This window comes from Styela clava, chromosome 6, assembly GCF_964204865.1.
Source record: "Styela clava chromosome 6, kaStyClav1.hap1.2, whole genome shotgun sequence".
Classification (NCBI taxonomy): domain Eukaryota; kingdom Metazoa; phylum Chordata; class Ascidiacea; order Stolidobranchia; family Styelidae; genus Styela; species Styela clava.
Genome location: NC_135255.1, coordinates 13,857,937 through 13,874,947, shown reverse-complemented (window position 1 = coordinate 13,874,947; position 17,011 = coordinate 13,857,937). Strand labels below are relative to the sequence as shown.

Genomic DNA, 17,011 nt, shown 5'->3' with positions numbered 1-17,011 from the left:
TTTTGCTCCCAAGACACGAAATATTTGCCATACCCGTTATTCAAGCATGGTCGAGATTGACACAACCCCGAAAGTTAATTATTGTTTGTTACAAAAATGTCTCAAATTTAAATGATTTCCTTTATAGAGCCAACCAAGGTGTCAAAACGCACGTCATACCTAACTTGAAAATTCGAGTCGGATATACGTCACAAAAGATTGTAATAAGAATCTCGCTTCAACGATTTTCAATGTTTTGACCAACAATCGAGAACTACGTCTAAAATATAACAATGACGAAATTCAATGGTTTCGACTACATATCAGAGAAAGAAAATTTAATTTTAAATGTGGAAGTAGCTGGCGAAAAAGAATTAATTTTGATTTGAAAATTTTGACACTCAGGAGCTGGTATTCTTTGCTGTTAAAACAATTTACCATGAATGTTATTTCACTATTCTATGTTGAAAACCTTGAGTTTTTCATGAATTCTATTTCATCATTTTTCTGTAATCTTTCGCCCTGAATGTTATTTTTTCTTCCACTTAGCAGCTATCATCGAATCATATTCAGCTATAACAGTACTCTCTACATATATGCTCAAAAAATACTGCTACCCTTATTTACTGTATCAGCTGAAACTAAATCATCCCGTACGTATTAGCGAACGATCAAGGTAAAAAGTAAAGTCAATATCTGCATAACCTTGTCAAAAGGTTAGGTTTGATTTAAGATCATAATGAGTAATTCAAGCCGGTATATATAAAACAACATATTAAACTCTCACTGTGGGATATCTGAACGCACGGTTTTGAATACTTTAAACCCGAAACAAACAATAAGTAAAATTGTTGCTTACATTCATACAAAATAAACCTTGAAGCATTTTTTAAATCGATACATAAGGCGTTTAGAAACCGCCAGAGCCTTCTATCTTCACCTATTTTGCATTCGTCGAAAGTACTGCACAATCTATCACATGCCAGCATAGCTATGAAGCTATCTGATTATCCATCATTCTGCTATGCTACTCAAGACAGCCAATGCACGCGTACCGTAACATTTTATTGCGTAATACAACTACTTCTGCACCTGGCTAACATACTTCATTTTTATTACTTATAGCCATTAGGAATGCCTGTAGCTTCAGTGAGATGAATTTCATTGTAAGAAATCATTTCATGTCTCACAATACACACGCCTGGGCTATGCTTGGTCTACTGATTGGCTTTTGTTGGGGTTCATTTATGAGAAAGGGTTGGAATTCAGATATTCTTATGTTCTTGGTACGACAAGAAACTACTCTCAACCAGGCGTTGATGGGCAATAAAATTTATTATTCTCAAAAACTTGACAACTTGGTTTTCTGAGCACTGCTCACCTGAGAAATTACTATTATAGGATAATTCCTCAGAAATTTACTATTAAAAATCAAAATTAAAACTGAGAATATATAATTTATTCCCTATTATTCACGGCTTATTGACGTCTAAACACAGCCTGGTAAAACGACATTAACAATTCCCTACTGAGTGTTTAGGGTTTATATAATATAATAGGATAAACAACACACAACAGATGTTTTTGTTTCCCTTCGATCGCTTTCCCTTTGATAAGCTCAATTAGCTTGTCTGTTTATTTCATTTCACAAAACCAATCGAACAATATCATCGAGGGAGAAGAAACGGAATCTCTTGAGTACACAATATGTTGATTTTGTTTACACTATCGCCAAGTTGTTTCTTTATTGCCTGCCACCCTCAAATTGATAAATCTGAGCTGTATTCATACTAAATTAATATGGAGGATTAAAACCACGATTGACGTATGTATTAACTTGTATCTAGGCCTGAGTGACAAATACACTATTGTAATATTATGGACTAACAAAATTTTTATATTTTTAGGAAAACAAAAATTAATTCAAAATGTATACAATTATTATGGTCAATGAGCGTAATAAATTTGAAACATTTTTAATATAAATATTGCATTTCACCGCACCTACAACTAACCAAAACGCCGACCCTCTTATCTGATATTGTCTATTGTAAACATAAACATTATTAATAACCTCAACATGAACCGCATTGAACAGGATGTCGCATCGCATTTTGATGTTGCCACATTATTTCTACCATTTTGCATGCCTGAGGGACGTTTTGACCTTTTTTCGACGGAGATTTATCTCTCTTTATGCTAACTAAAAATTCAAGCTTCTTATTCTAGCTTGCCAATAAATCTTGTTTCATAATTTATCCTCAGTATAATAGTTAACTTGTCATATTAGGTCGAGATTTAAAAATCATTAAATTCAGATAGAGACTATCGCGTCGAAATCGGGAAATCAAAGCTACATCGAAAGTTGTCAATTGGCTTGAAAAAGTTTGAATGTATTGTAGATGAACAACAGACATGCTTCGCAAAATGAATGGTAGGCCTACTTCTAGGTGCGAGACCAGGCTGAAACTAAAATTAAGGGCATGATCCTGATCTATTTCAACGGTACTGTGGTTTGAAACCTTTCAACAAATAATTTAAAAACGAAAACTAAACACGTCTAAATACCAAAGCTTGCGGTTGTTTAGAATTTAGATAGCTCGTTTTTTGAAAAATTTACCTGTGTTTCAAGTATTAATTCAATTCTGCTCATTATCATATCATATCCCCTCACTATGGCTTGTTTGTCAAGCATTTTTTTGTTTTCTCAACTATTTCATTTTCAATAACACCCAAACATAACCACGTCAACCCTAAAATAATCAGTCATCACCCTGAAGGCTCGACAAACCTCAAAGTTTTTACAGCAACTGTTGGCATATCCAAACGCTACAAATGAAACTAATCCAAATAAAAAGTCTACAATATTAGCTTAAATAGGAGTAAAAGTAGCACTGGATCACTTGTCTACCAAAACACTCGACTGGTTCAAGTCGTAAGTGGAAAAAGGGCCACCGGCAGCAATCCCAAATAGAATCTTAAGTTAATTAGTGCTTTTGAATTGAGCGTATCTAACCGAAGTACGTTACGTTCAGCCACTTAAAAAAGACCTGCGCAATGGCTTTGTCGTAGTCACTATACTGTTATAAAAATAGTTTATTTGACATGAAAAATCGTATTTGAGTAAGATATTATTTTAAGTCCATGTCATTTGAACATTATATATATATATCTTATCTTTATATAGGGAAGCCTTATAACTCGGACAAATATATTGTGCTTGCACGGGAAATTGGAAGTTGCCCTGCGTGTTTTATAACTTCCATTGAGTAAAATATTATTTTTGTCATATTCACCCAAAATCCATTTTATCATTGGCCAAGCATTCAACCAAATATAAATATTCATGGCCCATGCTTGTCGAGGATATTAAATTTAGGAGGTTTAAAAATGACACCTCCATAGCAACCATATAATTATCCTTTGCACATGGATAATTATTAACGTCATAATAGCCTTTTGTGATCGCGTATGACGAAAATAGCCGTACATACAAAGTAGAATTATATATTTCATACCAAAAAACTTGTAGGTAGAAGTTAAATTGACCGAATAATGGCAGATATATTGGTTCTAGCCTTGACCAGCATATTATTCAGACCAAAGTGTAAATAAGTGTGCAATCACAAAACGCATTGACTTCGGTTTTCCCAAATTTCAATGCGTTCTAATGACGACGACTACTTAGTGAATATAGCTACATACGTACTAATTAAGGTATCATACTACAATTGCCTGAAAAATCACAACTTGTAGAAGCTGTTTGTGATGTCATGAGATGCCCGCAGAAAATATTCATATTTGATTTTCTATCTACAACTCATGTACACTTGTTTTCGATCTACTAAAATTCCTTATCGATACTTGCTCATAACACTAGGTAAAAAATATCCCCATCGCCATACACCTCCATCGCGATCTTAAACGAAATTATGATGTCACAATTTAGTTGTTTGACATTTTTTTAAATTCTACTAGTAGTCATTCGTTATTGCAATCTTAAATACCTTACCCCGTATCCAGTTAAGTGAAACCATAACCACGAAACCTCACTGTTTTCGATCACACGCTTTACGCTTTCTCGTCTTTCATAACCCATCAATTCGTATTTGTACACAGGATATTAGCTGCTGTATCGAAAATCATGGTTTGCACTAATTACCGGATTTCGATTCACTCACCGGTGGAATGTTATTTAAAATCAAATACCTATGTATCTGTGGTGTTGGATTGTGCTAAACAGGGAGAACGCAGGTGTGGTTACCTATTGACTGAAAAACTTTTTGACAGGTGTGGCGTTTAACGCTTTAGCTAATGTATCGAAAATGTTTCAAACTTCAAAAGAGCGAGGGACGTTTTGCCCAGTACTATATGTATATGCGATCCGAAGTACCAAATAAAATAAAGTAAAAAATAATATATAATATAAGCAACTGTATTTCAAAAAACCTTACACTTAATGTGATTATAGTCTCGTTTTGGGAATATTCATGAAATATATTAATTATTGTAGAGTCCTCAGCCCTCATTTGTGTTTATGTAGTTAGGGAACCTACTAGTTTTGCTTGATTGCATTTGTAAATTTTTTCCATATATATATATTTTTCGTCAAATTGAGCTATCTCGTGAATTCTTTGCTCATCTTTTCTCAATCAATTTTGTATATATTATGATTTTTCTATCGGTGTAATGTTCTTTGATATGTTTCAAAAGGTCACATGTATTGCCGAGTAATTTTATTACTTTAAATTCCAAAGTAAATCAAAGGCAACCAAACCTCCATTTATTAGCTGTCGTATTGTCGCTTTTACACTGTCGGAAATTTCAAATTTTTCTCTCATCTTGGGTAAGATATCTTTCACGGTATCGTTGCTTGTCAGCGACATCAAATGGCTGATTTCTTCATTGTCAGTGATTCCTTTGTAGTAGAAAATGAGGGCGCCAGAGAATGAAAGATTCTGTAAAAAATGCAACTCCGTTTTAGGAATAAATTGGAATAAAATATATATGGATATTTCTGTTGTACCATTGAAACTAAATTGCAATCTTTTCATGTAAAGCTGTTCCATGGTGCCATAGTACTAAACGATATATTATATAAATTCAAACTTTTTTCATCAGAGTTATGTGATTTCTGTAAGTCTAATATTGAAACCATTAGCCACTTTTTCCATGATTTTATAGTTGTTCAACAGTTTTTGGGATCTCTGATCATGTGGATATAATCAAAAACAAGAGTAAATTTTAACTTTTTTAAAAGAGATTGTTGAGAAATGCTAACTATGTTAATAACATGTTATGTAATTGTATCTGGTTTTATCTATAACGTTGTAAGATACAAAAAAAAAACTCCTGTTCAATGTTTTACCCCATATCTGAATAATGTGAAGGGAATTGAACGGTTCATTGCATACAAAAATGGCAAAATAAAGTGGAAACTTCTAAGATATGACCAATAAATAAATATTTTTATATAATTAGGTATGCGTATATTTTATGATCAGTGATTAATAATGCTTTAACGGCACCGATTAAATGTGTTTTATACATAAATAAATATAAAATAATGGGCAATAAGCGAAAAAGAAGAAATATTCCCAGTATAGTAAAAGGTAAAAAACACAAGTAGAAACAAACAATGTTTTATAATTATAACTCACCTCGTCTATAGATACTCGAAGAGCTCCTCTATTGATCCGTTGGTTATACTTTTCTATTTTTGATTTCATTTGATATTTTCTTTCTTCTTCGTCGTCATCTATAGGTAATGATTCCCTGTAACAAAACACGAATTTCAATTCTAGTAGCACAATGAAGACAAAATGATGAAATTTATGAATTTTGAATTATTTTAATTCATTGGCTGTTTATTTTGCAGTTTTCTGCCTGGGACACAAATCAAAATTACTGTCAAACCAAAACATGCGTCTCCGAGTATACGTCTGAGATGAACTGTTTTTTAAATTTTTTTCAGCGAAAAGATGTTTGTAACTGAATAAAAAAAAGTGCTGTCAGCGCCGTTCTTAGTTTTAGCGTGGGAAACAGGGCTCAAAATTACCAATATGGATGGACCAGTTGTTACCATAATTTATCAGCCTAGTAGCCTAAATTAACTTTTACGACGTATAATTTTGTATTCTTGGAGAGGTCAGCTCCAAATGACTTGAAAAATACTTGATCAATACAAATTCAAGCACGAACTTGATTCATTTTTTTACAATATAAGGTCGTGTTAAATTTAGTAAACTTCAAGCCGTTTACATTTGGCATTTTAATATTCCAAGGCACCGTAATAATTAATCTCCAGGTATTAGGATCGCTTGTCCGGAAAAAAAGGCCTAAACTAGAAAGTCGTACCTAAAATCCAAGACGGCATATACCATGCTATTCATCCGCTTCGGAATTTAAAATATGGATTTAACACCGCAAACTTGGTGAGTTACCCGTTTCGAATTTTTCTAGGCAGCAATTGAAACATATTGAAGCGTCTGTGGTAAGATTGATTTAATATCGCGAATCGTAACTTATTCGGTAGCTTTTCAAACGAAGATATAAAGCTGAAGTTCGAGATTTATCAGCGGCATGTAAGAGTAGGTGGCAGTACTTCGCTTTTAGTAAAAGCGAAGCATGGTCCGATCGTGAATATTCCACACGATAATTGAGTCCCCTCACATCGCATTTGCGGAGACATTTCAAGGCTTGGATATGCATCAACGTTAAATCATTCTCTTCGGAATGAAACCAGTTTAGTAGCACATGATCGTTTTCTGGAAAATTTATCAAGCTTACAAAGCTTTCCTTTGTCATGCACATGGGATACTGAATACCGACAAGAACAAGTCACGGTTTCGCTTGTGTACAGAAACGGAAAGGATCAAAGAAAATCATTTTGTTCGCTAAACAAACTCTGGTAAGCAACGAATAACTAACTCAGTATGGCATAGGAATCAGGTATGGCTTTTGAGCGATTCGAATTACCATTTTTTATGATGTCTCATGTAAAATAGTATATATATATATACAAAATTTATTTACTTTTTGGTTGCCCTGTCATGCAATCTTCGTAGATGACTGAGGACAACGGGATTTGTCAAAACAATATTTGGAATTGATGAATTCTTTAAGTCTTCTGGTGACAGCTGTGTTATTTGAGATGGTTCTCGTGTTCTTTCATTCTAAAAATAAGTTGAATTTATAATCTGTATTCAAAAGTAAATAAAACACAATACGGTCAATTTGTGGTTTCTGAATTGAAGTTTATATTTTATTGAGAGTGACAAAAATGACATAAAAGTTATTGATTCAGCTAAGTTAAGGATATAAAATACCAATGCGGAGTAAAATGTAATTTTCATATTATAGAAAAGCAGTTCATTGCTTGTTTCATATAGCTGATGCTGTCAAATGAGTAGAATCCCGATCTCCCAGACTAAACCGGGTAGCTTCCCGATTCCCTCGTATGAATGAAAGTGTTAAATTCTTCATCATTCATAATCGAATGACATTTGAAGGTAAAAACACACGTTTTCACGAAGGGCAAGAAATTTCAATTTTACGCTATTTAATTAGTTCACACAGTTTTATTGACAGAAAAAAAGCTCTTACACGAGTTGAGGCTAGTTCTCCAGTTAACAAATCTTCATCACTCGCATAACTTTTTAGTCTTGCATCAGTTGAACTAAGTCTTGATGAGTCTGCTATATCCATTATTAATCGTTTTTTACATTTCCATTCCAATTATTTGTTTCTTTGTCACTAGGCATCAAGAAGTTTACATATAAATTAGGAGAATGCAAAAAAATTATTCTACTGATACAAACTGAAATGATGACACCTATTGTTCTCTGCTATGCTCCCGTAAACATCACTTATGTGAGACTTATTTCCTTACCTTTACAGGACAAATCATTCGATATCATACATAATATTCATCAATATGCAAATCAATCAATACTTTCATTAAGCGAATTCGGATAATCATTACTGAAATAAAGTCATAAAAAATCGTGAAAGCGTTTGCTATTCATTACACCCCAAGCTAAATTGTACACCATCATGTATTTTGACTTCTTCTCTACAGGCATATCGTAAACGCCAGATATTGGATTTATTCACTGCGTCATCTTGTTATTATTCTGCTCATTATTTTTCGATTATTCGACGAGCTGTTAAATTCATCAAAACTTTTCAACATGTATGTTGTGGTCCTACGATTTTACTGCATTCTAACAGATCACCATCATTTGTGGACGAACTGTACTATGCAGTACTTTCATAAACTCTCTCTTGATTCATTCATTAGATTCGCACTCTTTCAGCTACATAAAGAAATGGGTTAGAACTACCTTAGTTCACAAAATCAACAAGTTTGCTTAGTTTACAAAACTAACTTAGTTTTTCGAAAATATATTCAGCAGAATAAACTGAAAAATAGACGTTAGCCTTACGTCAAACAACTTAGCTAGAAATTGCTTAGCAATCGAACGAAACTGGCTTCTGCAAACAACTTGGACTTTGTCGATCGACAGATCTTTTGAGAGACGTGATTTCACACATTGTTAAATATTTGCTAACTAATAATGGGTATGAATGAACGGTTTTACGCAAATGTTTTCTGATCTGGTGCCTGTTTGAGTATGAATACGGTACACCTAATTCATCTTTACCCGTGCCTGACTGAAACAAACTTACCTTGAGTTTTGAAATTTGAGTATGAATTAGGTTAATTTGAGTATGAATTAGGTCTGTTTAAAAACAAGATTATTTCTGCATATTAATAATTATGTGGCTAAAGTCTATTATCTCACCATTAACAAAAAAATTTTATGAATGGAAAACGTTATATTCCCCAAACAAAAATATTCGGCCATATTTTGATTTCTAGTTATGAACCAAAAATATTTACATTCATAACTAATATTTTATGTGCTCTATAACGACGCCTGTTTGCATTAGAATGACGTCATACAAAAAGTTTTGAAGAGTAGAAATGAAATTATAGTATATATAACAAAGCAAAAAATAGCTGGTTTCTTCATCTCCGTCTCTTAATTTGAATAGTAAATGGACAACAGCATCTCTTGTTTTCATTAACTAAAATAGTTTGTTCGGTTAATTTCGGTGGTTGCAACAATCTCTAAGTACAATTTTAATTCCTCTCTTCCGTAATTTTAATAAAATTTGATGCATTCATACAAGTAATTCTATAGCAAAAACCTGGCAACTCCCCAATTTATTAAATCTTTTTTAGAATCGATGTCATGATTTTCCAAATGTTCATCACTTCCACAAAGCACTAATCATGAAAACAATATTTGTATCTATGGTATTTCAGTCACATGTTTGCTGTTGAATGAGAATTTTTTATAATCACCGGGCTCTTGCCTTGTCAAGAATTTTTTCAAATTCGCTAAGATTACAAAAAGAAACTTATCAATACCCAAATTAACTTTCACCAAGTAGTCCTCATAAAAATGATATGTATAGATGCGATAGATTTCACGGTACAGGTACACACTATTTGCCGAACATTAAATCCGAACCAATAACTAACCACTACGTTTGATAACACTATGTAAAAAGTTGTTTAAACACTTAAACAACGTTGAAGTTGCAAGATAATTGATTACTAGACTAGCTTATATATATTGCCTATGTTCCATTTGCTCTTGATCTAACCATATCTTGTCAAGTATTGGCCCTGTCATTCAACTGGCGCCAAGACATTTCTGTGCTGTTGTTTTGATTTTATTGTTAAATCAAACTAAATGCTGGTTAATGTTAGATATTCAAAATTATTTTGGAATCGCATTTTAATGACGTCATCTGGGTTTTTTATTGTCAAGAAATGGATATTTTATTTGTCCGTGATTATCAGTGATAACACTGATAATAACACTGACAAAAACTCTCCAATGCCCAAAATATGGCCGTTGCGAGTCCATCTCATTGTATATTGTTTCTTGGTCTGATGGAAGCGTATTCGAAATCTCCATTAAATAAATAAGCATAAATAAGCAAAAAATGTGACGTACTAATTAATTATAATTAGCATGAAGTTTTGACACAGTTTATGCGTTGAGTTTAAAAGCCGAATGGTCCTCTGGTATGTTAGTATCAACTACACATAGTATCTATCTAACCGCTGCACAATATCTTGCTGAACTCGATCTGTTTTTAAGAAAATCTTAGACTTCAGTCGGTGTATCGTGTTCTGTCAGCAATCCCGTCATCGATAATTTGAAGCCACTTGTTTGTGGTCTTAAAATTAATCTTATACTTGAAATCATTTGCATTTTTATCTATTGCTTATCAGCTCCCCTTCGTGTACTTCTGTGCTGTTGTCTTGACCTCAAACTTGATGCATTGCTATCTACCTTCCAACGCAATGTTACTTTGTTAGGATTCTGGAATTTCGCACTGCATAAAAATCTACTAAGTGTACTAGCATTTTAAGGTATTAAAACAGGATGTGGTCAAAAGATAACAGGAATAGGCCAGTTGTATTAACGTGGCTCTTTAATAGTACGATTGTGTTTATTTTTGTCACTTGTTCCCTGCTATCCATCTATGTATATATGTATGGCTACTATTGAAATAAGAGTCGTACAGCTGACATCCTGTTTTGAAAGTAAAATGGATTATCCAGCTCGCTATCAATACATTGGTATGTCTACGAACATTTTTCCAAAATCTTTGGCTTCAAATGGCATTGTCGTGAATGAGCGATGTGATTGCAATGTTTCTGGTATGCCAAACTGTCGTCGTTTCAATAGGACGTTCGCAGTTTGGCATGTTTGCTAATGTGAATCAAGAACTACAGGTTCCAAAACTTGTATATTTGGTCGGTTGAGTGAGTTCATTTGATTTATATGGAGCGCTGTCGGTTAATTTTTCTATTCAAGAAATGTCTTTACATTTTGATAGATGTTTGTTATTCATTGTAGTACTATTAGCGCTAATTTTACTTCATTCGTCGTATATGAAAGTTTCTGATTTTCAGCGAAATTTCTCTCTAGTTTTTTCTCTACAAATATTATACGCTTTGTGGAATTCTCTTTTCTTCCTACAAACCTCATATCAACAGCTTTTTTCACAATACTATACATGTATATACGACTACCGGGCGTCAGTAATCACTCGCGAATCTTATACCAGCGATCCTTCTATTTTTGTTTATGTAATTCATTCTTTGCTTTGAGCATACAATTGAGTTACGACGAAATGTCCAATTTGTGTTGAATCAACTATCTGTTGAGGTCCAAGCTGTCCAAAATTGTATTTCTGTCCTGCAGTCGAAAGAATGCAATCGGGTTGAAAAATACACTACTTCTTATTGTCACAGTTTTCTTGTTTTGCTGTGGTTCGTTGGATAGGAAGAAGTTATATTCCGGATTAGTTATTAATAGAAAACAGCAACACCAACCCGACCTCGCACATAGCGGATGAGTGAGAAATATATTTTTCTTTGCACATGGTGTGTGAGTCGAGTCCCAAAGTGTAAACCTGTATTCGGATGTTCGCACAATGGTTAGACCCAGCGAAAATAGAATTGGAATGAGGATCTTCATATTAAATGTGAAAGCATAAAAATATGTATTACAACATGAAATGGACACTAATCTAGACCTGTGACATTTATATCACACAATGTATGAAGTCTTATCTAAGATCGGCATCCAATTTTGAGAGCTGATATTTTCAAAATTTCTCAAAAAAATTCGTCGAAAACATCCCACTACTCGCACAGTTTGCGATGCCTTTAGTTATTCCATCATATCAATCAATATTATAAATGCGCATAGTCACAATACACGTTACAAATACACAATTCTGAAGACATTATACTGAAACAATGAGCTCAAAGCCATGATAACAATAATTTATATCTTCATCAAGATTCAAAACATTTAATTTAAAATTTTTTTAAAATATTGGGGTTCAAAAGATATTTCAAATATATATTTGTTACGGTTGGATAGGTTTGTTGCGTAGTAAATTCAAATTTATTCGACCCAAAAGCTCGGGAGCTTTTCATGCTATATATCTGATCGATTAAAATCGTTACTCAAATTATATAACGTCAGTCTAATGATCCAAAGTAAAAGTCAACAGATTTTCTACCTCAAGTTCATCGTGCGTGCTTCGAAAAGATGTAGCGTAATTCAACATACGTCATGGACTCGGAAGACCTCAGCTGATTTCAAATCGGATGGTTTGCGTCGAAATGAGTTCACAACCTTGGTCGAAGGGTCTTTTCGTATTTTTTGTTGCGGTATTAATCCCTATGTTGTATTATATTTCTGTTTTTTTGTCGATATCACTCGTAGACAACACGCTTGTCATCGGCGGAGGCTAACAACTTGTCAATGAAGCGGCTTTTACATCACCCCAGAGAATTTTCAATCGATTTTGTGTGTTTATTGTATAATTTTGCCAAGTTCATAAAACGAACAATTGTGGGTCAAGTGTGAAACTTAGATAATTATAGTTTAGGGAAACCGCTTTATGCGCGACGCATGTATGACAGAGTATAATTATGTAGGATTAATTTTCAACTAGAAAGTTGCTCTCGAGGGAAAATACTTGCGACGAGTTGATTGATCAAAATCCTAAAGATTTTCAGGTGTATTATAGAAGATTATTTACGGTAGTGTATTTGTAACGATTGTACGATATAATGGAACTTTTGTTCGAGTCAGATTTTTGACAGAATTGCACAGTTATAAAAGTCACAGTTTAACAACTGATGTTGAGAGTGTTGACAATAGAGCGTTAAAAAGTCAGAAGTTATATTAAAGTCAGAAGTTATATTTTTGTTAATGAGCTCAGCCTCTGCAAAAGAACTCTCATTTCCTTCTATCAATAAACATTAATTGCTCGCCTTCTTGGCTTTCCGAAAAGGTGAAGCTAACGAAATCAGATAAAAAGTAATGCCGATGTTGACCAGAATCTATAAGGGATAGCGGAAGTATATTATTGTAAAATGTACTCAGTTCAGTTTATACCAAACTGAATATATCGCAAATAAGCTCAAGCGGAATGATGCGGATTTAACTACTTGCATTAGACTGATTAGCATTGTAGATTAATAAAAAACAATCGAGCACATTTTTGATTTATCGTCGTTCGCGTTATTCTAATTCTAAATGCATGCAATGCAACCCTATTCAGTGAGTGTTCGCGCATTTTTAAAGTAACCTAAAGTATACATCTGATGCAGTTAACGGTTTGTAATAGTTCGTTACGGTAAACTAAACTACCAGAACACCGCACTTAAGTTTGTGTTAAAGTAAATAAAATCTGTAACAATTTTTGTAACACCTTCACGAATGAAGGTGTGAGGAAATTTGAAGTTTTGTTTAATAATAAAAAGGGTTTGCGTATATTCGATTTGCATCGGCAATTATTATTAAATGCAATGATGAGTTTATCAAATAATAATCAAATAACTGAAAATACGCCTTGAACTAAAGTGTTACTGAAATAGGCACAGTGGCAAATTTACATGTATCAACCAGTTTCGCTTGTATCGACAATGTCTTGTAGTTATTAATAAGTTTACCAATTCCTTATAACCATGTTTCGAAAAGCAATACTTTTCGACAGGGGTGTGCAAACTCCGCCCCGCTGGTCAAATGCGGCCCGCAAAGAAAAAGTGTGTGGCCCGCAGATAAGTGCCGATTATGAATGGTGTGTCCGCAAAACGAGTTTTTAGTTTAGTTAATCTACTAAATGCCACTGACACTGACATTAGCAAAACTAGCTAACAAAATCATGTTGCACATGATATAAAATACACAATGCTATAAAAACATGTTTCTCACTAAATTCGTTTAAAGTCGGTGTGAAAATAAATTTGAATAGCAGTTTTCTTTGAAAGTTTATGAGTTTTAACTCACCATTTCTGCAAGGACTCTTGTAATAAAGGTTACACACCTCTGCCTCATGACGTGAAAAGCTCTAATAAGTAATGAAATGCTACCAGCCACGAAGCCATGCGGTTTGGTGCGTTGTTGCTCTGAATATTAATGCACAATTACTTCACCGTTTAGGACATACCCCGTCGATCGTTCTTGATGCTAAACTAAATTTGGTCGAGTATTCCATGAATAAGTTATGATCAAGGGATACGTTCCACCATAATATGATGTAGATGATATGGATTTTTGATATAGTCAATATTTCCAAGTCAAGTTAGGTTATAATTCAGGACAAAACATTTCCATTTTCTGAGCGTTGAGTAGGAATGAAATCCTCGTGTCGAGGTGTAGCTGTTATAATTCTGATTTTCGAATGCTGTATACGAGAAAATGCCTATATCTGATTATAGAAAGCAGTAAAACTGTGAGAGATATAGAGGTATTTGAAAACGAGTTGGGTGGGTTCATGAAGTGTTGAATTTAGAAGTCCAATTCCCACAGCACATATCGTATTTCCCGTAGCTTCCTCATTTACTGTTCTCAATTGTATTACGTTACCATTTTATTTATTATCCTCCGTTGCTGCCATCTTGTCGATAAAATAATTTTTCTTTATTATTATTGACATAAATATTTATACAGCCATATATGAGATCGAAATCGTTTCGCTCTTTATCCCGACCTCTTTATTCATACTCATTGGATATCAAATGTGAAGTACCTTATATAATTACACGGACAATGCTCTATACGTGGCCAACAATTTTGCCCACCTAGACTGGCGGACCATGTTAGTGTGACGTAAAAGTTACATATTATTTACAGTGTTACAAAATCAAAAGTGAAAAACAATAAGCTTCGTCTAAAACTAAATTCAATCGCAATCTCAACAAATTCCTTGAAATCTTATTCAGCTCAAACATCAAAATTTGGTTTTAGTTTGGTTGTGGCGATTGTCAACCTAAAATACAACTTACACAGACTACGATCATAATATAACAAGCCTATTGCATCATATCATACAAACTTTGCAATATTAACAACTATGTATTGCGTGCAGAATTGGTTAAATGCAAAATTTTATGGTAGCATCAGGCGCACCATAATGAAATACCCAACGGACCGGATTTGTCCCGCTGGCAGTAGTTTGCCCATGTCAGCTGTAAACATTCCATAACGAAACAAAATTATGCAAAACAAGTTCAGAGTCGAACGATACTAAGAAGATACAAAAATAGTTTTGAGAAATTTGATAAGATTGAAAATCTATATAAATAACTAATGAGAAAAATTTAAATTATCATTCATATTGGTAATACTGATTCAAAGGAAAATTAGTTAAGAATGAAAAGTATATAAAAACTAGAATAAATAAATTATCTTGTTTTTACGATATATTTTTATTATTTGACGTATTTAAATGTGACATGAGAGGTCGTATAGACTTTTTCTGCATTGTTTCCACTATCGCCATGCACAAGTCATGGCGTCCGTACAAGTTGTCGTCCAGGGTTAGGGATTGACTGAAATTTTTCGCTTTGCCAATATATACGCAATTTGTTTTATCTCGACTTAGGTGGTGGGCCTCTGAACCCGGCATCTTTAACCATGCATACTTAAGATACTTAAAAGCGCGGTCGCCTATTTTTTATTAATTATTCTTCACTGCGGTTTAGAGTGAGTAAGACTTGATTCTTTTGCTCAAATGAGGCCAAAAACATATATATAAATTAATAGCAATTAAAAAAGATATCATTCTAGGCTGTTTAAAACGTTAATTTCCTCAAATTCTGCAGAAGAATTCTGTAGCTTCTGCTATGAACACAGAAATTGAAGAAAATCAAATAGAATCATTCATACATGTTTTGGCCACCAATGTGAAAATATGGTAGTAATTGTCAGTTAATTTAATTGGCTAAAATCTCTGAGGAAAATCGCATTTATAACATTTATTTCTGACAACAAAATTTCCAAGCATTGAATCAGGTTTTCTCTTTGTCCTAATCAACGCATTTGAAAACACCGCCATTGATGCAAATACGTGTCATCGTTTCAAATAAAAAGGTCAAGGCAAATTATGCGAGCCAACTACTGCGACAGGGATTAATCCCCCAAGGTGCTTTGACGCAAGTTCATTTCCCCTTACTTATATGTGGATGACGCAATCCACACATTTAAATTGAGACACATATTATTTATTAAAGCACCCTCGTAAGCTAACTGTCTCCATATTGAATTCATCGATTGCGCGAGTTACAATCTCATTTAAATAATAGAATGCATTGCAGGTTTAAATGGGCGAAGAGTTGCTATAGATCTTAGACCGCCATGCGTTATTGAAACTGGATAATTGAGATTCATAGTGAAAAAATAAAGGAGTGAGATCGTTTATTGTGGTTTGTGGGAACAATCCTGTTGTGGGAAAGGCGCCCAAGCTGCAAATGACTGGTTTGAAGTATGCAGAGCCCTTAGATGTGAATCAGATTTGGGCATATTTCGGTCTACGGTGGTCATAAATCTTAGGAGCTGGTTAGATCAGATTATACATTTGTCGATTTCACGCTTGACATGAACCAGTAGAGAATATTGTGACTTCTACGGAGAAAAAGACGTATTCATCGCCTCGTATTCATAGAGTTTGGACTTCGAGAAAAATAATTTAGTATATATATTTGTATATGGAGGATGTTTATCATGATACGGATATGGACTCAATATGAAGGTGTCAGTAAAGGTAAGCAAATATTCCAGAACTACATGAAGGATTGTACGTTCAAATCGTGCTCAGAGATGACTTTATATTGGACTAATTCATATTTTCGGTATTAAATATTCATCAAATTTCTCTGTTGTCCAGACGGTACTCCCGTAGTATGTGTAGGTTAGGGTTGGGCCTAATTTTATTTCGATTTTACTTATTTTAGTTCTATTACGAGTTCGGCATGGTTTGTGTTAGCCAAGTGAATATACCTCCTGCCCTTCGGTTTCAGTCCTTTTACAAAACTTAATGTAAAGTAGGCGAACAAAATTAGTTACCTCCATATTGGTACACATACTTCTGAAGCGCCGTCCAGTCGAGTCAGTAGGAGTCTGCCCTCTTTTGAATTCAA

General features: G+C 33.9%; 2 protein-coding genes across 2 annotated transcripts in view; one reads left to right on the top strand and one right to left on the bottom strand.

Moving 5' to 3' along the window:
• LOC120330994 (ras-associating and dilute domain-containing protein-like) overlaps positions 1-7,740 on the bottom strand; it is a 31,721-nt gene extending 23,981 nt beyond the window's left edge. Inside the window, exons 1-4 of the mRNA XM_039398000.2 lie at positions 7,585-7,740; positions 7,015-7,154; positions 5,640-5,754; positions 4,757-4,937 (exon numbers count right to left, since the gene is read on the bottom strand). Coding sequence (XP_039253934.2) covers positions 4,757-4,937; positions 5,640-5,754; positions 7,015-7,154; positions 7,585-7,686 — 538 coding nt within the window. The 5' untranslated portion in view covers positions 7,687-7,740. The remainder of the gene's footprint in view (positions 1-4,756; positions 4,938-5,639; positions 5,755-7,014; positions 7,155-7,584) is intronic.
• Positions 1-17,011, top strand: part of LOC120331002 (uncharacterized) — a 141,389-nt gene that overhangs the window by 111,162 nt on the left and 13,216 nt on the right. The gene's annotated exons all lie outside the window — the stretch shown is intronic.